A 24,229-nucleotide genomic window follows, 5' to 3' on the forward strand; every position below is an offset into this window, starting at 1 on the left:
GCATTGGCTGCAGCTGCCAGCTTCTGTAGCTCCGGGTCGCGGAACTGGGCGACGTTGATGGGCTCTGCCGTGACAGCCGCGGCGAGCCCGTCGGCCATGACGTGGTTTTCGACCTGCTCTACCTGAGCAGGCGGACGAAAGGCCACCGAGTGTTGACGAGCCTCCTTGGGGCTCTTGAGCGCTTCTTTGCGCTGGCGCATCCTTGGCGCCGGCCTCGAGACTCTGGCCACCTCCTCGCTGGAGGAGTGCAGGAAATCCATCACCTTTGCGAAAGGATTGCTGCTGGCCTTTTCCGGTGTCGTCAGAGGCTTCGGTACGACGCGTACCGCCGACTTCCATAAAGGAGGAGATGCCACCGTTGCGCTCTTTTGGGACTGAAGAAAACGTATCACTCCATCTATCGCGTCTTCCTCCCGAGGCACAGGAAGGCCGGGCGCTTCGCCACGGCAACGGCCACTTTGCCGCTGTTTTTGTTCTGGCACCACTCGGGTGCCCGAAACCTGTGCTCGCCGCCCTGGCAAGGGATCTCGACTCCGTACCGCGAGCGTTCCAGTCACGCTTTCTTGGAAGCCGGCGCGTTGCCGTTTTGACCGCTTGCGGAAAGTGGTCTGCTGCGCTATGGCGCGGTAATGGGTTGTGGTGGGCGCCGTCGTGCACCGCTCAACCAGAGCCGCCGCGGGGTCCTGCAACTGATCGCCGTACACTAAACGACGATATTCATTCAAGTTAAAACTATTTGGCCTACCTGAGAGGACCAAGTTTTCCCGGAAAAGATAGTAGAGCTCCCAACCTAGGAGCTCGAAACTATCTCGGGAGGGATTTTTTATCAAATCCCCGTAGTACGTGAGGATTCTCTGCATCCTCCGTACATTGAAATTGGGCTCGTGCTTGATGGTGCCCACCAGCTGGGCAATCGCCGCTCCTGGGGTTGACGCGGCTATCGTGCGAATAAACATCGGGTAGGTGCCCACCTCCCCGATGATGTCAGTCGAGGGACGACTCCCGGCCGGAAGGTCGTTCGTCATCCCGTGACGCCAGCGCCCGATCGGCGCAAACTGCAGCCCTGGTTCCGCCTCAACGTCCTCCCCATCGGACCACCGTTGCGGGGGCGGAAAGTTTGGGCCGGAGGAAAAACCGTGGGCAAAACCGCCTCGAGGGGCCTGTGAGGCCGCTGCGAAAACCCCTCGCTGCGGCTCAGGCTGCGGCACGCGCATTGGTGGGACTCCCGATTGGGGGCCAAAGGCAGACCGGAAACGACCCGTCGGTGGGGGGACTCCGCCAAAAACAGCTGAGCCCTCCACGGGCCGTTCAAATCGCGGAGGAGACCAGGAAGTTACCGAATGCGCAGGGGACGGCGGAGCCATAGGCGGAGCAGTAGGTGTCCGCTGTGGCCGCTGCCTCTCTAGTAGGTGCGGCGAAACAGGTGGAGTCAGCGGCTTGTTGCTTTCTCTGTTCAGCCGCCTCCTCAAGGCGATACCCACCGGCACTGAAGCCTCTGACACACTGCTCGTCTCTGAGTCGTGTGGAGATGATCGAACAGGGGAAGTGGGCTTAGACCTCTTAGCGAGTCCCTTCTGCAGAGCCGCTCGCTTCAGCAAGGCATTCTCGGCCTTTAAACCGGCGTTTGCTTCCTTGAGGTGCGCCAGAGAAACTTCTGTCTGAGTGCAACCAGCGGAGGCGACGCGCTCTTTCTCGTCGAGGGGGTCCCGCTCCTTCTGGAGCTTTTCGATCATCGCCTGCATCGACGTGATTTTCTCTTGCAGGATCTCGTTACGTTGCCGCTCGCTCCGACTGGCGTAGTTGGCCTCGGCGATCGCCTGGCGCGCCTCTGCAGCTGCAACGGCCGACTGCACCCTCAACTCGGCTTCCTGTCCGCGCAGGTCTGAACGACGCAAAGCGTCATTTACGTCCAGAGAAGCAGCCAGAGCGGCCATTTGTACACGCTGCCCCGCGTCATCGCTCCTCAGCTGTGCTTGTTGCCTGATCATCTCTGCGCGGCGATCCGCGTCGACCGTGTACAAGTAAGCCTCGCCCGTCTGTAGCCGCGCCTGCACCTCGGCATCTCGTATGCGCACCGATGCCGTCTGCTGGTTCAACGCGTCCAGCTCCGTGACACGATTGTAGGCATGAGCCACAGGAGCATCAGAGACGTATTTCTCCGCCGCGGCCCCTGCCATGCCCTCACGGTATGCGAGACTCACCTCGCGCTGGGCCAGTTGCCCAGCGTGCACGCGGCTCTACTGCGCCTGCTGTTGTAACTCGGCGAACGTATTACCGAGCGCCTGCGACCATTCGGTCATCTGCTGAGAGATTCTCCCGGTTACCTCAAGATGCGAAGACATATATGTGGCGACCAGCTGAAGGAACTCCACGCGTTCCGGTGGAATGAACTCGCCGGTTTCTGTCCGCAGATACTGAAAATAATGCGTCCCGCTAAGCATGTGACAGATGACGCTCCCAGAAGCGTCCAGACTCGTCTGCACCGTGAACGTTGAGTAGGCATCGCGCGCATCCTTGGCAGTAATCCTGATTTTGGCAGGGCCATACATACGGGTGAATTCGCGCAAGGCCTGCTCCCAAGCGTTCCACTCGGGCTTTGTGTAAATCTGCACCGGGCCGTTGGGGCCAATAGTCGTCATGGACATCTTTGTGAGAGTAGGTTAAAGAAGGAGGGGAAAACGAACAGAAGAGAGAACAAGGCGGAAGTCGAAGACTGTCCGTGGAAAAGGAGAAGAAAGTAGAAAGGAGTCCCCGAAGATGATATTCACTTAGATTCCATTCAAACCATACTTCACATTCAATCATTCCTTTCACAAGCTCCCAGAAAAGAAGACAACGTACGGCTTTCCATTCATCTCCCGACGTTTTTCTTTTGTTCTCTGGAGCTTGCGAATAGAATGACCTAGCCTGAAGAATTATTCCTCCTACCTCTCTTTTCTTCTTTTCCAACTGCTAGAATTCAGCAGTTCTTCCATCTTTTAGTTTTCCCCACCCGCCCAACCCTGAACTCCCCGCCCACCCAGCGGGGAAGCGTAAGGCGGGCTACCCACTTCGTAGAGTCTGTTGAATAGTTTGTTTTCTTTGCATGTATTTAACTATCGATATTTACAGTGTGTTGTAAAACCAAGAAAGATAAATTTATGTAATTCTCATGTAAAGGTTTGACCTGTTGGTAGGTGATGATTTGTAGGGTGTGGGTTATTCTGAGGCGCAAGCTTTCAGACAATGCCTCCGAATAGTTGCACTCGCGACACTGGTGACGCCGTATGAATGCAGTGAGAGTGGTTGAAGGCGACGGCCATTATTGTTGGGGTGCAGACCGTCACTGTTCGTGGTCAGCGCTTCATTGTGTTCATTCAGCACGCCCTTCTTTCAATCGAGGGCACTCTTGCAAAAAAATACATTGTGGCTGTTGTTTTCAAAGTGTTCCACCGTGAAATTTACAGATGCAGCCATGCCTCGTTCCGCTCTCAAAGCCATCACTCCCGCTGAGTTGCTTCAGCAGGTGATGCATGTAGAACCGGGTGCACCAAACGAGGTATCTTGTCTTAGGGAAGAAAAAACGTTTGAATCGTTGGAGCGGTGAGCTCCCCTTGGTCGGGAGACACCATGACGGAAACGTTAAGAGCATCCTCGTCGCATTTCACACGGACCCAGAGATACGTGCAGAGCTGGAAAACGACAGGCCGTTGGGGAGATATTCAAGGATTGACGGCGGAGGTTTTCTTGCTGGTGAGCCCGCAGTAAATTGTAAAACGCTTCACGCGGGAAAGACACTATCACGGAACCCTTACAAGGCTTACGCTCTAGTTGGGGTCGAGGACGCAAACGATATGGGGCGAATCGCTCAAATTCTCAGCAGCCGGAAAGCAGACAACCCAGCATCGACACGGTTCACAACAATGAATACGCATCAGATCATCCGCGAGCTGAAACAAGCAGACCTAACACTGATAGCGCACTCAATCAAACGAGGCGCGTTGAATTTCCTCACAGCATACGCCGCGCAGAATCAGCGCAAGCAAAAGTACATTCCGCTGTTAGCAAAGCATGGCGATGGCAAAGCCACAATGCACAACACGATTCGCTACATCACCGAACACGTGCCGTTAGCGAAAGTGATCGGAACCCAAAAGGCAACATGACTCTTACGAGTTATGAAGATGGAGAAGAGTGAGACGACCTTCTCAACATCGCGAAACGCATAGCATATCCCTTTTGGATAAGACACCGGTAAACACAAGAAAGGAACCTGTCAACTGATGAAAAAATAGACAGCGGCAACCCCGCAAGGCCAGCCACGGCACAACGCAATCAAGACCAGCTTTATCAGCTTGCAGACACATGCTATCATCTCTGCACGGCAATGAAGTACAAAGAAAGCGTGGCAGGTCGCGGCGGCTATCTCGGTCGAGGCGCATGGAGACTGAAGAAAGCAGCCATCACGGAAGAAGGCTTCCAACATCCGTGGTGCGTCGGAAGTTGCGCCTCTCAACTTTCAGAGAATTAGATCACGCATGCGACCAGAGATCCCCCAGTGTGTGGACGATCTCCTTCACCTCCTTGGAGCAGACTGCTTTGCACACAGCCTAAGCAAACAGCAAACATCAGTTTCTGATGTCAGGAAAAAGAGCAATGGCTATTCGGACGCACAAGGCTACCGCCCAGACGAGCCACTTCTACACGTTTCGATACACCTCGACGCAGTGAACGCCGAGATGGGTAGCGTACACGACCTGAGGGCCAGTTTCTTTCAGGTCGAGCTCCCAGAAAGAGATCAAGAAAGCTCCGTCTTACCAGATCCGAATAGCGGTACACAGTGGTGCTTGACGCGGCCTCCGATGGGACACTTGGCCTCACCGGAAATCGTGCAAATCCTCACGTCCACCGTGGCAGGCCGTCCGAAGTGTGCGGGCAAAAGGATCACCGTGAACGGCCAGCCCTGACCTCAATCGACGTTTGGATCGACAACATACGCTACGCAGACACGCGTCAAGCACTCCAAATCAGCATTTCAACAGGATGTGAACCACCGCGCAAGAGTTCCCAGTCTTTCTTCACACCGACGAGAGATACGCAAGAGAAGTCTCTGACTTCATAGGGGGTATATTTCAACCACGCAGCTCACAAAGTGGGAGCGGCAGATCACACGATCCAGAAGATTGATGGTCCGACGCCAAGCATGACGGGCGGTGACTTGGAGCGACTGTACGCACAACTCCTCCGCAGCTCGTCATTCCTACATATCCGCACCGCAGAGTTCTATTGGGCGTTGAAGCCCATTAGACAAAGGCGGTCTCCGCTCAGCCGGACACCTCTCCTGGTGAAAGAGCCGGCCTGCACACGCCCAACGGCGCATGCACAACTTAAATAGTGGTACGACCTGGCTCAGAAGAACCGCCCACGAGCGGTAGCGCCGGCCATGGCAACGAGAATGCCGACAATGACCCTCTACACCGGTGCCTCTGGAGTTGGTTGGGGAGCGGTGTTGATGCGGCACGAGTCCCAAGAAATCATGAGCGTTGGAGAAGCATGGTCCGCAGCAGAGCAGCATCACATAAACACGCTGGAGGGGAACACCGTGGTTCTCGCGGTAATATACTTGCGGCGATGGATTCCCGCAGGGTTGAACCTTCATATAAATATTGATAGCACGACGGCCTTAGCCGCCATCAAGAGAGAGCCGTATCGACAAAGGCGCCCAAGGACATTGCACTTCGCACAGAGAAAGCTCTCGCAAAAATTCAGATTTTTCCCCTCAGTAGAATAGGTTCCTTCCAAAGAAAACTTGGCTGAAGCGCCTTCACGCATCTTTTCCATGAAAAGTGGTCCATAAACTTGTCTCTTTTGTTCTTCTTTTTGGACGAGAAAACAAGTCACGAACGACTCTAAAGGATGCCTACAACACAACAGGCTAAAAAATATATTTTCTATTATTATTATTTTGCACCTCAGAAAACCCAAAACGATTCTCTTTTACTGTTTTACTCTCTTCATTCCTTCTTTTCTTCGATACCAGCTAAAAGGGTTCTGAAAAAGGCAGTCGAGGTAGGCTCCCGTAAAAAGCTGGCAGGAGACTATTTTCTTTTCCTTTCAGTTAACCTGTCTAGCTTGGATCCGCTGTCTGCCCTCATCGGCTCGAGTCAAAATGAAAAGGAGACCTTCTCTTCGGAAAGCCTTTCCGGAGCAACAGCTCTTCATGGAACTTATGAAAGGGTCGAAAAGGGAAACTATCCCTGCAATTAGTTGCGCTTCTCAAAAAAACGAAAATGCCTTTCAAAATTCTTCTCTTCTACATCCTTTTTTCTGTACCGTCCTCGTGCGTAAATGGAGAGTTCTAACCCTCACCCACACCTCTCTATTCTCCCCTTAACTCCATAACACAACTCAGGTGGAGACAGCAGATGGTGATTTGTCGTGCATAGGACGCCACTAGGAATCAGTTTTCTCGTTTGTGTGTTCCGTACAACCGGGAAGGCACTGGTACGGGTTGTGGGGGAGGACGCCTGAAGTCGGGTATCCCCTCGTGTGCGTGGAAGTGACCTCAGCTTCCTCTGTGTCGATGAAAACTTACGGAGCGAGACTTGCAAAACGGACGCTCCTGGGGACAGTTTAAGAAAGAGAAGCAAATCGGTCAACGCTAGACAGACCACACGTCACACGGGGAAAATAAGAGAGTCATTTAAAAACGTAATGTAGATGAAGCAAAAGACGCCGTTGCTCCTTAGTCGGAGAGGCGCGGCACAGACATGAAGCGCAGTACCGGCTGATACGCACTCCCCAGAAAGAGAGGCTGGAAAAGAACGGTGTGACCAAGTCCCTCGCCCAAGAGGCACCAAATACTAGGAACAACACATACTTGATATGAGTGCCCCTTCCCGGCTTGCAAAACAAACGCCGCCAAAGAAGCACATCGTCATAGCATACACAAGCACCTTCACAAAGAAATTAAAGAAAACAAAAGACGTGAAATGAAAGAGCAAGAGAGAGGTACAAAGATACATATGTCCTCCAAAAGTGGCAGATAAAGTGAAAACTAGAGACACCCAGGCAGAAAAAAAAGCTCGGTAAAACAACACAAGAAGAGAGTAGCGCGATACATAAAAAGAAGAATCCGCAGTCACTGGTCATCCCAGTTTCTCCAGTCATGCGAAAAGACGTGGTAGCTCAGGGAAGAAAGCTGGACACTCAGTTGCGCACTTTCTCTTCACTACTTCATGCAGGTAGTGTGACGTAGATTTACAAATAGAGCGCAGAGACTCTTCACTTCACAAGGAAGCATCTTCGTCAAGTCGCGCGACAATACTGGTGACCTCTCCAGCCGCCTCGCTAACGTGCAGCTCCACAAAAGCACACTCACAATAGTTGATTTCGTTAACAGTTGAACATCGTAGAGAAGAAGAAAACACAGAATGCACATCGTACTTTTGATTTACATCGTACCCATCGTTAAGGTAGAAAGGAACAACGAGACTCAGTATTCCAACTGGGTGAAGAGTGCAGTGCCACGCAGCACCCAGTGGTTCTCCGATTGTTGCGGATCCCGTGGGAGATTCACGGTGAGGATGAAGTTTGTGGAGTGTCCCGTCGTGGAGAGCACGCCTTTTCGGTCGGTTGTCTTGTAGCATGGGCAGGCGTACACAGGACACTGTATCGCGTTGTCCGGCACCAAGGGCACCAGCTTCATCACAGGAAACGAAATGAAGAGCTCCTTGGGTTCGCTCTCGGTAAGCACGCCGCTAGCCCAGTCCACAGCCTCCAAGTAGAGCCCGTTGACGTAGCAGCCGTCCTCCAGGCCTTCGGTGAGAAAGCTCCGCATCCGCGACCGGTTCGGACAGGGAGGACTGCAACAGGTTTCTCTTGAGTCCTTTCGGTGGTTCCTGCATCAGTTTCACGACGTTCTGCAAAATGGCAATCGGGAAAACGTCACTCGGTAGCGACGTCAGCCACAGGCGGTAGTTGCGGTGCAGTCACTTCTGGACCGCCGCATCGCTGTAGTCCTCGATCCTGCGCGACAGACGCGGCATGAAGTCGGCGTAGAGGTGGCAGTTTTGCAAAAACACCCAATGTCCTTCCTTCGTCCCGTATCCATCATCTCACAGGCAGGCACGTCTTGGCCCTGGCCGCGCGAGAGCTTGAACAGCTTGCTTTGCGCCATGCCTCGCAGCTCTGCGACACGGTCCAGCTCCGCATTCGGGTCTGCGCCGGGCGAGAGCACGAGGATAGTCGGCACCGAAGGGTCGTAGGAGAGCTCGTCCACCACCGTCTCCAACGCGTAGAGCGGCGGCTCGACAAAGTACTCGCCAAGCGTCTCGCTGACGTAGTTGCGGATGGCTGGCACCACCACTTTCACCCCTCGCCGTTCCCCTCCGCCCTCCCCCCCCCTCTTTCTTTATTTCATACGCGCAGTTCTATTTTTGACTTCATCTGAGCAGGTAATAACTGAAGCAGCGACTTCAACGAGCTGAGGAAGATAGCAGGACAAAAAGGTGGAGACTAGCGCTGGCTTTCACAGACGACTGTACATCTCTAAATTGCCATCTTGAAGGCCAGCTTCTCTCTTCGTCTGCAGAATAACAGAGAGCGCTCTGTTTTTGTTCGAAAGCCGGAAACTGAGGCGAAATTCAGTGCCTATGCGTGTTTTACTCGTTCACGCTGCCGAAGCAATTAGAGGGAAACTGTTAACACCGCCTTTTTGTTTGTTTCGACGACTCGTCTGTTGGTGCAATTGTATGAAAATTGGAAGAAGACACAGTTTTCTTTTCTATCTTCGTGGCAGTCGGAACTCCTTACCTATTGTAACATGCTCGCCTTTTCTTTGTTCCCTGCAGGATTCGAGTGACTATTTGCGTATCTGAGTTAGCAATGAGTAAAGGAGCTTTTTTGCCACGCTAACAACAGAGGAGTTTAGAGCGAATCTGTGAAGCGTCTTGGTTTTTTTTTTTTACCTCTTCCGGTTAGGTAATTCGCAGCGATCTATGTTCTCTTTCAGTGTTCTTGTTGAAGCAAGTATTGTTATGCAGCTGTTCTCGGTCCCACCAGCGTGCCTGCAATAGGGCAACGTTCCTCACGGAGATAGGCGCTTAGCAACAAGTAAACACGACATCACCATTTCCTTCTAATGCTGTGATGTTTTTCTAAGCAGATTTCTTGGTGTTGTGCTTCCTGTTCTACTGAATTCAGTTTATGTTAACAAAAGAGAGAAATGGTGTCGTTCGCTTGTGGTATTCGCAGGCACTGTTGAGGAGAAGCATATTTTGTTGTAGAGATGAGGTGCTTTCACAAATGATTTGCTCGTAGTCGTCCTCAGTGTCTCCTGTAAGTAATGAAAATGCACAGTCTTTGAAGAACCTTTGCGAGTATTGCAAACCACTCAAGATGATAGTTGTGTTTCCTTCTATAGGCCTGAAGCAATTTCAGAAATGCGGGTAAGAGTAGTGCCCTGTTAATGCAGGCGGCTTCATATTATTATTCTTGAGAAAAGAGACAATTTCTACTATTCTCTCTGGTGCTGGCATTGTGGTTGCATTGTTTTCTAACCGTAGAATAGAAAATCCGTCGACTATGTACGTTTACAGTTCGTATTGTAGCGTTCTGGTCTCAACGCGGTTGACTTCTTGTCGTGTTCAACGTCTTGTAATCTTTTGTTGCTGTCTTCGACGAAGTGCAAAATAGGTGAAGGAGATGAAATGAAAATGAACAAATAGTTTATCGTGTGTCATTCTGGGTGTACGACTGCATTGGAGACGACAGTAAGGCAAACTGATGAAAAGTATACCGTGATAAAAGGCGCTTTTCGTTTTGGACGCGTGCAACTCTCTCTGTATATGTACATTTGTTCTTCTCTCTATTGGGGGCTCGTGGTTCTGGGTTGAATGTGCTTTATCTGATCTCTGATTGCAACGTTGTCGACGACATTGCAGATTGTTATCTTCACTCTCGGATCTTGTCAACATCGTATAGTTTACTAAAGCGTTAATGTGGTCTTGGACAATGAATGTCCGTGTGTCTAAAAACGGCCTCTTTGTAAGCCTCTCATACTTGAAGAATGTGAACTCTTTTTCTGTCCAAAGCTTCGATTCTGTGTTCGTGTAGCAAAGCAATGGTTCGGAACACCAGTATGTTTTTGTAGTGGTTGTTGTGCTGACGTGGAACGTACTTACTGTGAAGATGCTTCCCTGAGGCGCCTTTATTTTTTTCAATTGTTGTGTTAAACTGTGTGTTGCACGATTACACAACGTAGTCGTGCATGCTTATTGAACGAGTATCACCTGGATATACGCAGTGTTGTGGGTTGCAACATTCCCATTCTTTTTCGGGCTCTCTCAGCCCAAGGCTTTGTCGTAGCACCCCATTGAAACTGTGATCTCTCTCTCTTTCATGTGTTTTGTTTCACCATTTAAAATGACCCTAACCCTCTTTCACAAGGCAAATTGTCAACTTGAAATCTTCAACACGTTTGTGTGTTTGTTGTTCGTTTTGCTGCTTTTTTAGCGTCTGATTCTGTTTTGGATACTGAGTTCTGGCCCATGCATTCTTATCAGCTGCGCTTTTATGAAGCCATCGGTACTGTATCTGTGTGTTTTCCGTAAAAAGCGTCTGAAAGCGATAAGAACTGTCAAGGCGAATTCAGTGAATGACGTTCTTCTGTGAGAAGGGTTTCTTTTTTTTTTGTCGTGATCTGTGCTTTGAGACTATTCATCACTGGTTATAGGTAGCTTTTGCTTTGGATTTAAGGTTTTCCTGATCTATTTTAAATATGCAAATAAGCGTCTGATCTGCACTGTTGTTCTTAGAATGATAATGGCGTTCTTTGTTGTTGTTGCTGTTAGCGAGCACTCGTTAATAGCGCATTATTTGGGAAGTTAACGTGTTGATGCTGTGTTCACGGCATTTTTGTTGGTGTTCAGAATGCATTCGGGAAAACGATTAGAATGACACGGGAAATGTAGGCAAATTACCAGTAAATTCAGCAACAGCAATTATTAATATTTTCTGCTCGTATCTTGCAGCAAGAAAACAAAAGAAGTCGTTTCGTGCACTGACATTATTTCTTTTTTTCTTATTATCAAACTGATGTCGTTGCTACCTTCTCTTGTTTCTTTTCGTCAGTGGGAAATGAAAATGAAGTCTTGTATCCGCCTTTTACTGTGTCATATACGCATATTATCAACCCTTCTCTGTGTTGCCTTCTCCAACCTTCCTGTTCTTTCTCCTTCTACTTTTTATGACTTGCTGTGTTTGGTTGTGCTCAAAACTGTGTTCCGTCACACACCTTTAAAAATTGTATATCTCACCTAAAAAGTCCGTCGCTCACTACGTAGACGCTAATATTTACTACGTGTGGTGCATGGCCCTTAGCGCGTGAAGGATTCTGCACTCCTTATTATTTTTGAAAGCTGCTATTCTTGACTTACTTCTTCTTTTTCTGTTTCCCCTACTTAACGCAATGAACTTTCTCAGCTCCGTGTATAACGACCAAAGCTACCGCACGTACTTGGACACAGGTCCGAGGTTTTGTGTGGTAGCGGTTTCGGAGTCAATGGAGGTTGCAGAGAAAATAGCTCAAGTAATTATGCAAGTTTCCCCACGAGTCAACATTGTCTGTACAGACAAAGTTGTGAAGACTGTGAACGAAACGAAGTTTCCGCACGCTGATACGTTTCGCCTTTTGCGGAGCAACTGGTGTGTCAAGCATCAAACAAGTGTGTTCAGCTGCGCGCTTTTGATTTGCTTTGTTGATAGACTTGAGAGCGGTGCAGACGCATTTAAAATTGCCAAGGATCTTGTATCACGCCTCGGTACACCGACTGAAACGCTTCGCCACTTCGTTATTTTTGTGCCGTACTCTGATTACGCCGGGAATCCGAGATCGGCGCTTTGTGACGAAATTGAGAAGCATCTCCGTGGCCTGGTTGGCAATCGCTTTGTCGGTACGGCTCTTCAAACGGACCAGGACTCGGTTTGGCGAGGAATTGCAGCACTGCAAAAAATGGGCGCGGACGCGTGTGTTGCGTATCACACGGATGAGGTGCAGCGGCTTCGTGGCAGAAAGAACGCGGCCTCCCTCGATCCGGAGCAGGAGCGGCTGGTTCCTCGCCTCCACTTTAAACTGGGATGGCATTACCTCGTTTTGCACGATTTTTCCAATGCAAGACGGCAGATGCTGTCAGGATTGCGCAAACTCAAAAGCATGTTTCCTATGTTTCCGTCCTTCCAGTTCCGCATGTGTGGGTCCATATTTTTGTATCACTTTTTGTCTTGTGTGTCCTCATGTGGGGGTCACATGAGCAGCTCGTCAGAAGTGTTCCAGGAGGTGCGCCGCTACGTCGATTGGATCGGTTCAGCATATGGCGGCAGCGTCTGCGATGAGTGCCAAACCGTTACGTCCGTTCTCACGAAATTGCTAGAGGCAGAGTGGCTGGAGTTTTTGGCACGCAAAACCGAAAACCTCGATACGCGGAGCTGCTGTGACTACCTGATGGCTGCAGCGCAGGCTTTGCAAGAGTGCATGGCGTTCCTGCCGTCGCGCCATGATGGCGACACTGTCTGCGCGCCATCACACATTGGAGAAGAGGAACTGTTAGACGAGCACGCGGCGGATCTGTGGAAGTGCTGCGACAAGGTTGCCGTTCGAAAGCGAATCGTGCGCCTTCTCGGCGAAGCCAAGTCACAGACATCGTGTCGAGAAACGGAGGTGAACTACCTCAACTTCCTCGCGAGCAACGATGTACTTGATGAAGCGCCTGATATGCATCTTGTTGACGAGATTGTCACGAAGGCCAGCTGTCCCATCATCTCGCGTCTGGCGGAAGTGGCGTGCGGGGCGTTGAATATGTGGAAGTCTATCTCGCCGCCTCTGACCGCGGCACTGCTCCTCAACGGTTGCGTCGATCCAGTCAATTACGTGGAGCAAGAGAAGTTTCAACACCGCCTGCACGAACTGGAGGGGTGTCTAGGGAGCGACACCGTGTTACAGTACCCGAAAGGCCAGCTCTTGGCTCCTTTCACCGCGATCGCCTATTTTGATGAGGAAAGGGAAAAAGTTGTCGGAGAGCGCGCTAGAGTGGTGGTAGTGCTCTTTTCCACTTCGACAAGAGTGGTGGAAATTGATATGCACACACTGACATTCAGCTCCTCCAGTGTCAAAGGGTCACCCGAAACGCACCTGCCGCTCACACCGGCGCGGCGCGTAAAGCTCAGCGCCGCAACACCGCAGCGAATCCTCGTGGAAGTACCGCTGGCGCACGCGGGAAGATTCTCATGTAGCAGCGTGACGGCAGACGTGCGCATTGCGGGCTTTACGGTGACCGTGCGGTGGCACTTTGATGCCGCGCACTCGATGACAGCACATCCTATTAGCAGCAAAACCAGAGATGCGATCTTGCCGCAGAGATCGCGGACGGTACTGGAGGTGGCCAACCCCTCTACTGTCTTCAGAATCGAGTGCCCCTCTCTCATCCAGGCTGTGGAAGGGGAATGCGCGGAGTGCGAGATTCGGGTGTCCTGTGCGGTGTTGGAGGTGACCGGTGCCTTCATGACGATCCCGCACGAGCCAAAGCTCTTCCGTGTGGTATGCTGGAACGGCTCAAACGAGACACTCCTCGCCACGAATGAGGACGGTGAGATCCACTTCGCCCTGCCGGACCTCTCTCCCAACTCGTCAGTTCGGCTGATCATGAGCGTCGGCTGCATCCGGAGCTCCGAGTTCCGCCTTCCGGTATCCTTCCGCTGCCTGACAGAGCGTTACGGAGAACTGCGCTGCTCGAAATCTCTTCACATCTCCGTTTACCCCCCGTTCAATGTGGAGCACGCTTTCATTGGCAGTAATCTGTGGGGTGACGGCGAGGCAGCGCTGCAGTTACCCTCGGTGAGCCCGTCGTACGTGCAGTACGACAACAGCATGCTCGTGAAGGCATCTGACATTTTTCGGTCGCCTTTGATCACAAACTGGAAAGACGACTGCGCGCTCTACTTTTTCACAAAAGTGGCCACGGCCGAGCAGTTCGTGTTCACCGCACAGGACACGATCACACTGAGCTGCACGTTCCGCTGCACCGCCAGCAAAGGACTCACCATTGTGAAAGCAGACGTCATTGGGGGCGAGGACGTGGAGTTGCTATCGTGTTGCGGCTGCGACCAGAACTCATTTCTGGAGGAAGGCGAGTGTGCAACGGTCGTGACGCGCTTCCGTGCACGGCGGTTGGGCCGTCTCACGCCCGGCTTCATTCGGGTTTTCTTCTCCCCACAGCATTCCTCTGCCCGGTTGTACTCTGATGTGTACATCCCAGCTGTACAAATCGAAGACTCTGGGATTAAGATCTCGGTTCATTACCCGCTCGTCACGTCGCGCGGCTCTGCGCTTCGGTTGGAGGTGACTGTCTACAACAACACCTCGTCCCCTTTCCTCGGAGAGCTGCTTCTGAACACGCAACAGGACGACTTCGCGTGCACAGCTGCGGCACGTCAAACGCTTCAGATAGGCCCAGAGGGGCGGAGTGTTTCTCGTTACCTTTTGTCGCCGTTGCGTGTGGGGGAGTTGATGGTGCCGGCAATCAAAGTTCGATCGGCAGCCACATCACGCACCGTTGCAAATGGCGAGGGTGGATACGTCGTTCACGTACTTCCTGACGGGCAGGCGTCGCTGGTAGAGGACCCGAAGTAGCCAAGGGCAGATGCAGAAAGGTCGTTCGACGCCTCTCACGCACAGACGCACGTGCGATGGTTACGTTGGGGGGCTTCCATCAGTTGACTGCTTGCAGGCCGGCCAAGTATTTGCGCGCCTCATGTACTTTTGTTTTTCTTCTCCTGTGTGCGCTTGCTGTTCCCTACTTCCGCTCTTTGCTTTCTTTCTTCGAGAGGCACCTTTTGATCCACAATTTCTGCTCGCAACACTTTTGCTTAGCTGCGTGCTAGATGAAGAACAATTGTGTTGTCGCGCCGCCTCTTTTCTTCTCCCAAGAAAACAATTGCATTCTCCAGTGGCAGAGAAAAAAAAAGTTGCGCAGCGGCAGCGCCCACGAGATAGAGAGAGAAGAGACTGCAAATACCTTAAAAGCAGCTTTATTGCGTCCCTTCTTATGCGGCACTGTCCTCGTCTCCGTCTCTCTTCCAGCTCTGGAAGCCTTCCTGACAACAAATTCTCGGCTCTCTCTCTCTACATATATATGTGTGTACGAAAGTGGCCATTCTAGTTACTTTCCTGGTGGCGCTTCTAGGCATTGAATCCTCCCCGTACGCATCAAAACTCGCGTACCAACGTCTTGCGGGTTGTAGGCAACGTCTCAAGTTTTGCAACGGCTTTTCGCACAACGCTGCTCTCTCGCTAACTTGTGCCCACAAATTCTACCGCCACCACAACGTTCCCTTCTCTCGCGATTCAACGGCACAGGTCTTTCTCCTTCGAAATAACCGCATTCGTCCTCTTCCACACACACCAAACGAGCAATTCCTTTTTTAATAGTACTCAAAGACTGCATGATAAAGAGAGCTGAACTATGGCGTCGTTAGGCATTGAGGCGTGCATCTCACAGGCAATGACGGCGGACGGCACTGCACCGGCCGAGGTGAAGGACGAGCTGTGCTCCTACTCCCTTTTAACGATTTGCACGGCGATGAAGGAGTATTTGTGCGACGTGGAGAAGGTGCAGCCAGCAATGCGACTGTTGGCCTCCACCGCCGTTGATCGGGAGGATCTTAGCGAGACAGATGTTCAACTCCTCTTCGCATTTTTCTCAGAAAAGCTTTCGCAGTTGGAGAACCAGACGGCGGCTCTCAGTTGTCTGGCGCTGCTTATTTCCAACATTTGCACCCGCCACCGGTGCACCACGGCGTGGTTCAACACAGTCGCGCTTCCCTTCATCCAGCATGTACGAGTGCAGCAGCTGCCGTTGAACTGCCGCAAGCAGTGCTTCTGCATAATGACGTTTCTTTTCACCGAGGCGACGCTGCCCGCGTGCGGAAGCGACCCCCTCGGCGCTCTTCTTGAACTTTTGGATGGGGAGAGCGACCCCGAACTGGTGCTGCAGACCTTCGACCTGCACGTAATCATCGCAACCCACGCTACCCATGAGGCCTTCTCGCCTGTTCGTGACGATTACTTTGAGAGCGTCTCCAGCTACTTCCCCGTGGTCTTCTCGCAGCCGCCAAACTGCAAAGTGACGAAGGCGGACTTGCGCAACCACTTAAAGCGGTGTCTCTGCCTCGCGGTGTACAGCGAGTGCTGCGTGCCTTTTATGCTAGGCAAGCTGGCCTCACCATCTATCGCGGTCAAGGAGGACGTCATCGATGCGCTGCTCACGTGCTTTGACACCTACCAACATGGCGTGATGGCGCCTTTTTACTCGTCGCTGGTGGTGCACATGAAGAATGAGGTGGTGAAGCTGTCGTCCTTCTCTGACCGCGCATCGAGTCCGACGCTAACTAAATGCATCTGCATGTGCTGCGAGATTCTGGGGCGAATCAGCAAGGTTTTCGGGGCGAAGAACCAAGCGGAGGCGCTCCAAATCTTCGGTCCTGTTTTGGAGGGTTTTTTATCCGCCCTCTCCGCCGACACGTCCATCAGCTCTGCGTACGCCACCATGGTCTTCCACGTCCTCACAGGGTCGTGGAACTGCTGCATCTTCGTCGCGGCCTACCTGTTCTCCATGCTTTCCATGTCACTCTCCGACGCGGAGCTGCCGGCTAACGCGTACATATTGTTTGCTGCCCTGGTGACGGGCATGCTGGACGCGTTGGCGGCGTTTCCGAGCGATGATCACGTGGAGAGCATGCGCGCCTGCATCGAGCGGTCCACGCCGTCGGTCGCAGAGGCGGTGCGTCAGTGCACGTCGAAGTGGGGCCTGCCACCCTCCTCCCCCTCGTCGTTCAGCGATAGTCTCGATGATTTCTCTGTTGTGTGCGGCTGTGAGTTTGTCGTGGCGGTGTTGAAGCTCTCCCTCCGACTGCGCCCGTGGCTGACCCCAGATGTCGTCCGCGACGGCATCGATGCGCTGGTGTGGGCCGCCCTTTTTCGATCCACCGAGGCGTCCGCGAAGGTGTGTAAGCTGCTGCGTGAATTTGCAGAGCAGGACGGCAGGGGTGTGCGGGACGCCTTGGCCCGACTCCTGGCCGCCACTGATGTCCCCGCCGAGACCGGCCTTGTGCTGGTGTGCGAGTTGGCGTGCTCCTGCACCGATGCGCTGCTGCTCGCCTACGAGGAGGGCTTTCTGGCGTCGAGGTGCCCGTGGATGAGTCCCATCGCACCCGCCAAAAAGGCGCAGGCGTTGCAGAAGGCACTCGATCACTTTGGCGACGCGTTGCAGGCGAGTGAGGCGGGGCGCATGACGGCCATCTTAACCCGCAGCGACGTGCCTCCCGACTACTTCCAGTGTGCGTGCTTCGTCGCACGAAATCTGAGCGGCGCGGCGTGTGCACGTTTGGCAGCCGATGACGTCACCATGTCGCAGCTGGGCGTTGCGGCGGTGCTGGCCAGCCGTGTGGAGGTTCCAGACGCAGGGCCGCGGTGGTGCGCCGCACTCGCGCAACTCGTAATGCTGACAAAGAGCGACGTTGCTGTCTGGCGCCGCGTGGGGATGGAGGGGATAACAGGGGCCGTCCTTCACGGTGTCGCCGGCGATGTTCGCACGACGGTGAAGACGCTCCCCTCTGAGGCACGTCTGCTGGTGGATGCTGCAGCGTTGTGGGGCGGTCTTCTCGCACACAACAGCAACAACGACGACGAAGGCAGCACCAGCTCGCGGCACACCGAACTCGTCTCGTCGTTCGCACTGGAATACATGCAGGGCGACGATGTCACTGATGGCGTTGGCGTTGACAGCGTCGTGGAGGCGTTCACCTACTTCCCGTTCTCCGCACAGCACAGCACGTCGCGACCTTCACTCTTGCACTTACTGCTCAAGACGGGTGCGGGTTCCTCGTGGCACTCGAGCACGACGTTCTGCACGGCCATTCAATGTCTGGTGGAAAGTGAGACGGACGAGCAGGTGCGTACGTGTCTTGCAGACCTCTTGGGTGTACTGAATAGTCTCACGCAGAGCCGCGGCGCTGAGAAGGGCGCGCTTGCTCGAGCGTTGCTCTTCAGCATTAATTCGAAGTGCGGCGGCGACCCGTCCCTCGCCCGCTCCGTTCTCTTCTGCGACTCGACGATGCGTGTGCTGCTTGAGGGTGTCTCCGACGCTGCGCTGGCGACGCGGCAACACAGCCTACAGCTTCTCACCTCTCTTGCCCGTGGTGCCGCTGCTGTGACGGGCGACTGCGCGCGGGAGGAGAAAGCAACTCTGGATGGTGTGCGCGCTCGAGTCCTGGACACTGTCAAGCAGGCGTTGGGCGACCACAAGCGGAAGGTGCGCCAAGCAGCGGGCGCATGCGGCCATGAGTGGTACAAAGTGCGGTGATCGCCACTAGAAGAGGCGCAAGCTCTACACTGGTCCGTCCGTTTTATTATTATACTAGTCGTCCTGTTTGCAAATCATACATTATTATTCACATGTGACATGCCAGCTTTAATAGTTTTTCGTGGGCGGTTTAATAGCTTTGTAATGTCACTCGTTTCTCGGAGAACTGGTCAACAACTTCAAGTTTATGCCCGACTAAGATGGCCTTCGCGTGTGTGTATACGATCATCATCACTTTCGCTTGTATCACCTTTCCCACGTGTACGTAGGTTGTGCACAGAGCTTCGCAGCGCTGTGCAGAACGCATTGCGTTGATGTATACGTCAACACTTTCTGACTTCGATTAGTATTATTATTTTTCTGTCATTACAACTGTTTCTGCTCCCGCTCTCCTTTTTTTTAGGTTTTTGCTAAGCGGCGATCCACCGGACTCGTCGTTGCACCGAAAGATTGACACATGGAAAGGAATCTGCTGTTCTCCCCTTGTAAAAACGGCCAAATCCTGCGCATCCAAAGCTGGTTCGGCATATACGTACGTTGATGTTTACCATAGAAGAAGAATAATTTGTCAAAGTTGTTTCCTATGAGCGCAGTTGTGTTTGTCGACCTTGCGTGCGCACAGCTGCGGGAGCGCCTTCAAGAAATTGTGGGCCAGGTCTACGACACCGTGGACCTCATCGACGTCTCTGGCTGTGACAGCAGTGCCTTCATTACGGCCTGGCACGAGCGATATGGCGGTGCGGTGCAGCCTTCTCCAAAGCGACAAAGCGAGCTGGACGATGTTCCGCACTGCCTCGTGTGTTACGTGACGGAGTCCAAGACGGTTGCCCACGCGGACGTCGCCTACGCCGTCTTCGTGGCGGAAATCCCCACCCTGACCGTGACACCGTCCGAACCGCTGTCCCCTCTTCTTCATTCCGCGGTGGGCGATACTATTGAAGCACAGGTGGAGTCTCTGCAGCGCTTCTTTGCCGGCCCCTCCTCATCCAACGCACCGGAGGTGATTGTGATGGAGGGCGGTGATGGGGCTGGGAAGCAGACGCAGACGGCACTGCTCGTGCAGCGCATCAAGGAGGCCAACCGCGAGGTGCACACGCTCGACTTTCCACATGACAGCAGCCTCTACGGCGGTCTTGTGCGCGTGGTGCTCTCCGGCAAAAAAGGCTCCATCAGCGAGTTGGACCCGCAGCTCTTCAGCTTCCTGTACTCCCTCAACCGCTTTGGGTGCGCGCGGCTGATGCGCTTTTGGCTACGTCGCGGGAGTGCGGTGGTGCTAGACCGGTACTACACCGCCAACTTCGGCCACCAAGCCTCCAAGCTGCCGCCGGCACAACGTGAGGCGTTCATTGAGGAGTTGGAGTTTACAGAGGTGAACTGGCTCAAGTTGCCCAAGGCGACGGCGGTGCTGTACCTAGATCTGCCACCGGCGGCCGCGCTGGAGGCGATGCGTCGCGACACGACTCGAAAGCAGCTTGACATTCACGAGACCGCCGGTGGCGACTACAAGGAGAAGGTGCGGCAGACGTACAGGTGGTGCTGCGACCGCCTTCCGGGCTGGCACCGGGTCGTGTGCTTCGACAAAAGCGGGTGCCGCCTCACCCGAGAAGAGGTGCATGCCTCCGTTGTCACATACCTACGGAGTGTACACTCGCAAGCGGTGCGCGACTGAGTTTACACGGGAATTGTAGCTTCAAACGGGTGGAATGGTGGCGATAAAGAAACATAGAAACGGCAGTGCGGGTGAGGCATGTATGGACTGTATCTCGCGTGAGCGTCTTGCGTTTTAAAAAGGAGGTGAGCAGAACCACTTCCATGCTTTCACAAGCAGCGAAGAGAGATGATGAGCCAGTCGATAGATTAGCCAAAAAAAAACTCGTTTTTTTTCTCTGATCCTTATTATTGTTTTGTTGTTGGAACTGTCAATTCCGCGCAGACGCGACGGAAGGCATCAGTAAGCGTAGAAGCGTTGGAGAGCAAAGATTTATATAGGCGAATGTGTCTCAAGCCGCGCTCGTCTTCCACCTTCCCTTCTGCGCACCTCTCCTTTTCTCTCACTTTCTCTTCTTCTACCCCACAAAAACTTCACCAATTTGCACACATGAACATGAACGCACCCACACGTGACAGAGCAGAATGACAACCTCGAAGGTCCACGCCCAGCGCAGCAAGAAGCTGCACCAGCTGTCCGCCAAGACAAGCCGGGTGAACCGCAACCGCAAGGCACCCCGCCTGTACATGAAGGGCACGCTGGCGGGCTACACACGCGGCCTGTACGGACAGACGAAGAAGACGGCTCTCGTGCGCGTTGAGAACGTGAACACCCGCGAGGACGCCAAGTGGTACGTCGGCAAGCGCATCTGCTACGTCTACCACGGCAAGAAGGTCAAGCGCTGTGTCCGCTGGAGCAAGGCGCCGGCCCGCCGCAGCACCGCCCGCGCGCTGTGGGGCCGCGTGACCCGCCCGCACGGTAACGCCGGTATGGTGCGTGTGAAGTTCAACGGCGCCTCGGTACCGGCTTCCGCCATCGGCCGCCGCATCCGCGTATACTTGTACCCGAGCCAGATCTAAGGTGGTCGTTCCATGATCTCACTCTTTTCTTTGTAGTTTTTCTTGTTACTCTTTCATTTCAAATCAACAATAAAAAGAGATGCGTAAAAGCAGAGTGCGTACCGCACGAGCACACGCGTTGCAGCGCGCAGATGCTCCGGTCTCGGGAAGATGATCGCCTGTGTTAAACTCCCTTTTCTGGAAGGAAAATAATATGCGGTACCGATGTGATAAGGCATCGCTGAGATGCGGTGTTGTTGCTCTACGTCACCGCTTCCTCTCCACGAACCTGTCACTCCTCTTGTGGAGTGGGCTGCGGTCTTTCTTCTCCTTCATATTAAAGCCACTTTCTTTAACGTGTCATCGGTGTCCCTCTCGTCCCCTCCTTTTCGTTGCTCCCACTTTTGATCGTTCTCGTGTCCGTTCCGTAACGCAGGCAGCCCCGCGACAACTCTGCTTTCACGGTTTGGCTCATTTCAGAAACGCACACGGAGACTTCAAAAAGAGTTTTTTTTTTCTTCACATCCCCAACAAGCGGCATCGCATCGGATGTTTTCTTTCCTTTCTGTTTCCACGTTCTAATTTTTACTTGTAGAAACGCCGCCGCAGCAAAGAAGAAGAAAAGGAATTGGAGGAGCGCGGCACGACGCGGTGCGCGGAAGGTGACGGGCGACGAGCATGTCGAAGGACTGCGACGTGTTCTACGACGCCTTCGGCTGCATCATCACGAAAAGCGTCGGCTATCAGTCGCCGTTTCCAATCATGCGCCTGAGCAACGGGCAAGCGGCATTAGATGCGGACAGGGCGACGGTGCAAGGAGTGTGCTTCGCCTCCTCCCTGGCAGATCCAAATGCAGCGCATGGCCGCCTTCTCACCCTCGATTTCTCCGCCGGGGACGCCTGCGTTTCGTTTCTGCAGTTAATGAGCGGGGCGCGGAAGCCGCTCGAGCTGGATCAGAAAATCGATTTTGTAAAGAAAATTGAGATGAGCGACGCAACGTCCGTTGTCGTCACGCGCAGCGAGGGCAATCGGTGGAACACGTCGATGTACACTGGCGCAGGGGAGAGCGGCCAGCGTCCGTTCTGTTCGCGGGTGTTCTTCCGCTGCATCTCCGCTGCCTCTCTGCGCGACGCGGGGCTGTGGCTGGTCGAGATGGCGAGGGGGGAGAGCGACACCCGACCGCTGCACTACGGCCATGTCGACGCCGCGGTGTCCGGTACGCTGTCCGACACCTTCCACATTGGCGAGGCGCTGAAGCGGCCGCTGGACGTGGTGGCGCTGACGGCGGACACGGCGGTAGTGTTGGGCACCGGGGGATTGGCACTGGCGGACCGCCGTCGCGCCGAGGTGCACACCGTAGCCACGGCCCCTATCGCGAACGGCGGTGTGGCCGGCGGGGACAAAATGGTGACGTTTGGCGAGGACTATGTTCTGCGTGTGTTTGACATGCGGAAGGCCGCCGCGGCTCTGATGGAAACTTCAGTTTCGTCCTATGTGTGCGTTAAATCTGTCGTGGGCTGCCGTGCGGTTCTTCTGATGGCGGGTGACGTAACGGGGATATTGGATGTGCAGACGCTTACCGCCACTGCGTCCCTACAGCACTCTGGTGATCAAGTTCTGGATGCAACGCTGCTTCCTCACCAACGCGGAGGAGTTCGCATTTGCACGAGCACGGAAAGCGGTATGGTATACGACTGGACCGTGGCAATGTGATTGCGTTGAGACGGGTTTTTTTTTTTCTGTTCCTCATCTGCTTTTGGTTTCTTCTCGTTCGTTCACGTCGGTGCGGCTCAGTGGGTGCGCGGTGGAACATGCACGACGACCGCCACATGCTCGTGGAGAACTGAGCGTGATGGGTCTCTTCTACTCTGCTTTAAATGTTTTTCTCCATTTTTCTTTGAGCTGACGTGCTCCAGCAGAAATCAAGTACACCTAGTCGATTGATGAGGTGTCATCGAGATAGTGAGACGCCTTCAGCTCCAATTCACCACCCAGAGTAATCCCCATGAATCTGTCAAGCAAGCGGATGCCCACGCGCGTCTCACCACCTGCGAGTCTTGCGGACAACACGATGTCCACCACGAGCTTCGTCTCCATTTTTATCTTCCTCTTTCAGCTGGGCAATCAAGAATGTTCACTTTTCATTTACCTTCTTCCTTTTTTGCGTTGTGCCTCGTCGTTTCCTCTTGTTGTCGGTTGCTGCGCAGTGGACTAAAACAGAGCTTCACCACTTGCCTCGGCGCAAAACTCCCAAAGTTTCACAACCACCTTTCAGCCACGCAACTTGAAGCGCAGGTCGCGTTACTCCCATAGCCGTAACGGTGACGCCTTGCGAAAATGTCGAACGACGCCGATAAGGAGCCGACGAAGGAGTCCAGCGGTGGTGTGTCTGGACTTCTGGGCATTGACCAGATAGACTGGGGAGGTGAGGCAGGCAAGTTCTACGAGTGCTGGAAGATCAACCCCTGCTGCGGTTCTCCGGATGCGAAGAAAATGCTGTGCTGTCTCTTCTGCTGGTGCTGCTGCAGCTGCTGCTCCATGTCGAAGCTGTTCGCGTCCAGCGTGGACCAGGAGTGCGCGCTGGTGCCGCATTGCTTGATGGCGTGCTTCCTGCCGTGCATCACGGCGATCTGTGTCCGCACGAACCTCCGCAACCGCCTGGGCGTACAGGGTAACATGGTTGGTGACTGCATCTGCGTGTGGTGCTGCGGCTGCTGTTCACAATGCCAGGAGCTTCGCTCCGTGACGACCGAGGAGTGGAACCTGCTGGAGCCCGCCTGGAAGACGCCCGAGGTATCCGCTCCAGAGATCATCTTCCTCAAGTAGAGATCTGTGCGGCCTGTGATCACAACGAACTCAGCAGATTCTCACGAATGACAAATGATAGGGGAAACTGCAAGGTGCAGCGACCCTCCGTGAAACATATTTTCCCTTTTTCCCACTTCTTTTTTTTTTTGGCTTCCAAACAGAATCAAAAAACAACAAGAACACAAAAACACGATGCTGTATTTAACGTACGGTATCATTTTCCTGTATCGCTGATTTTCTCCATCTCGCAAGCGTACGAGTGAAAAACCTTATTATTTTTATTTTCAATTAATCGTCCGATTTTTTCCCTTTCTTTCCCTTTCTTTCCCTTTTCGTCCCCTTCTTCCGCATCAATGTTCCCCGTTGAGGAGCACGCGGCTTCGATTGAAGGCAAGATCAATGCCGATTGGGTCGGATAGTCAAGACGGTTGTTAAAAGCTTTTGCCTTCTGTCTTGCGCTACGTGGAGGCACACTGAGC

General features: G+C 53.4%; 12 protein-coding genes across 13 annotated transcripts; 8 read left to right on the top strand and 4 right to left on the bottom strand.

Moving 5' to 3' along the window:
• ABB37_08041 (hypothetical protein) lies at positions 1–2,177 on the bottom strand (the record flags this gene model as incomplete). Its single annotated transcript, XM_015806891.1, has 1 exon — positions 1–2,177. A coding segment is annotated over one exon (2,177 nt), but the record flags the coding sequence as incomplete, so codon positions are not given.
• A 60-nt stretch (positions 2,178–2,237) lies between these two features.
• ABB37_08042 (hypothetical protein) lies at positions 2,238–2,645 on the bottom strand (the record flags this gene model as incomplete). Its single annotated transcript, XM_015806892.1, has 1 exon — positions 2,238–2,645. One exon carries the CDS (start codon positions 2,643–2,645, stop codon positions 2,238–2,240), a length of 408 nt encoding a protein of 135 aa, XP_015654287.1.
• A 1,188-nt stretch (positions 2,646–3,833) lies between these two features.
• On the top strand, positions 3,834–4,145 carry ABB37_08043 (hypothetical protein; the record flags this gene model as incomplete). Its single annotated transcript, XM_015806893.1, has 1 exon — positions 3,834–4,145. One exon carries the CDS (start codon positions 3,834–3,836, stop codon positions 4,143–4,145), a length of 312 nt encoding a protein of 103 aa, XP_015654288.1.
• A 372-nt stretch (positions 4,146–4,517) lies between these two features.
• ABB37_08044 (hypothetical protein) lies at positions 4,518–4,946 on the top strand (the record flags this gene model as incomplete). The annotated part of the gene is made up of 1 exon (XM_015806894.1): positions 4,518–4,946. One exon carries the CDS (start codon positions 4,518–4,520, stop codon positions 4,944–4,946), a length of 429 nt encoding a protein of 142 aa, XP_015654289.1.
• A 2,528-nt stretch (positions 4,947–7,474) lies between these two features.
• ABB37_08045 (dynein heavy chain putativedynein heavy chain point mutation) lies at positions 7,475–7,819 on the bottom strand (the record flags this gene model as incomplete). Its single annotated transcript, XM_015806895.1, has 1 exon — positions 7,475–7,819. The coding sequence occupies one exon, from the start codon at positions 7,817–7,819 to the stop codon at positions 7,475–7,477; it is 345 nt and encodes a 114-aa protein (XP_015654290.1).
• Positions 7,820–9,626: 1,807 nt separating this feature from the next.
• Positions 9,627–9,956, bottom strand: ABB37_08046 (hypothetical protein; the record flags this gene model as incomplete). The annotated part of the gene is made up of 1 exon (XM_015806896.1): positions 9,627–9,956. The coding sequence occupies one exon, from the start codon at positions 9,954–9,956 to the stop codon at positions 9,627–9,629; it is 330 nt and encodes a 109-aa protein (XP_015654291.1).
• A 1,347-nt stretch (positions 9,957–11,303) lies between these two features.
• ABB37_08047 (hypothetical protein) lies at positions 11,304–14,665 on the top strand (the record flags this gene model as incomplete). Its single annotated transcript, XM_015806897.1, has 1 exon — positions 11,304–14,665. The coding sequence occupies exon 1, from the start codon at positions 11,450–11,452 to the stop codon at positions 14,663–14,665; it is 3,216 nt and encodes a 1,071-aa protein (XP_015654292.1). The 5' UTR covers positions 11,304–11,449.
• A 515-nt stretch (positions 14,666–15,180) lies between these two features.
• Positions 15,181–18,395, top strand: ABB37_08048 (putative folate/biopterin transporter; the record flags this gene model as incomplete). 2 transcript variants are annotated; one of them, XM_015806898.1, is made up of 1 exon in its annotated part: positions 15,181–18,395. In XM_015806898.1, exon 1 carries the CDS (start codon positions 15,498–15,500, stop codon positions 18,393–18,395), a length of 2,898 nt encoding a protein of 965 aa, XP_015654293.1. In that variant the 5' UTR covers positions 15,181–15,497. The 2 variants fall into 2 exon arrangements, with proteins under 2 accessions (XP_015654293.1, XP_015654294.1); XM_015806899.1 differs by having other exon boundaries at positions 15,390–18,395.
• Positions 18,396–18,796: 401 nt separating this feature from the next.
• ABB37_08049 (thymidylate kinase-like protein) lies at positions 18,797–20,064 on the top strand (the record flags this gene model as incomplete). Its single annotated transcript, XM_015806900.1, has 1 exon — positions 18,797–20,064. Exon 1 carries the CDS (start codon positions 18,979–18,981, stop codon positions 20,062–20,064), a length of 1,086 nt encoding a protein of 361 aa, XP_015654295.1. The 5' UTR covers positions 18,797–18,978.
• Positions 20,065–20,528: 464 nt separating this feature from the next.
• ABB37_08050 (putative mitochondrial ribosomal protein l35a) lies at positions 20,529–20,963 on the top strand (the record flags this gene model as incomplete). Its single annotated transcript, XM_015806901.1, has 1 exon — positions 20,529–20,963. The coding sequence occupies one exon, from the start codon at positions 20,529–20,531 to the stop codon at positions 20,961–20,963; it is 435 nt and encodes a 144-aa protein (XP_015654296.1).
• A 413-nt stretch (positions 20,964–21,376) lies between these two features.
• Positions 21,377–22,655, top strand: ABB37_08051 (hypothetical protein; the record flags this gene model as incomplete). The annotated part of the gene is made up of 1 exon (XM_015806902.1): positions 21,377–22,655. The coding sequence occupies exon 1, from the start codon at positions 21,621–21,623 to the stop codon at positions 22,653–22,655; it is 1,035 nt and encodes a 344-aa protein (XP_015654297.1). The 5' UTR covers positions 21,377–21,620.
• Positions 22,656–23,147: 492 nt separating this feature from the next.
• ABB37_08052 (putative transmembrane protein) lies at positions 23,148–23,768 on the top strand (the record flags this gene model as incomplete). The annotated part of the gene is made up of 1 exon (XM_015806903.1): positions 23,148–23,768. The coding sequence occupies exon 1, from the start codon at positions 23,280–23,282 to the stop codon at positions 23,766–23,768; it is 489 nt and encodes a 162-aa protein (XP_015654298.1). The 5' UTR covers positions 23,148–23,279.
• Between the last annotated feature and the right edge of the window lie 461 nt (positions 23,769–24,229).

The sequence above is a fragment of the Leptomonas pyrrhocoris genome (genome assembly GCF_001293395.1).
Source record: "Leptomonas pyrrhocoris isolate H10 chromosome Unknown, whole genome shotgun sequence".
NCBI classification, from domain to species: Eukaryota; Euglenozoa; class Kinetoplastea; order Trypanosomatida; family Trypanosomatidae; genus Leptomonas; species Leptomonas pyrrhocoris.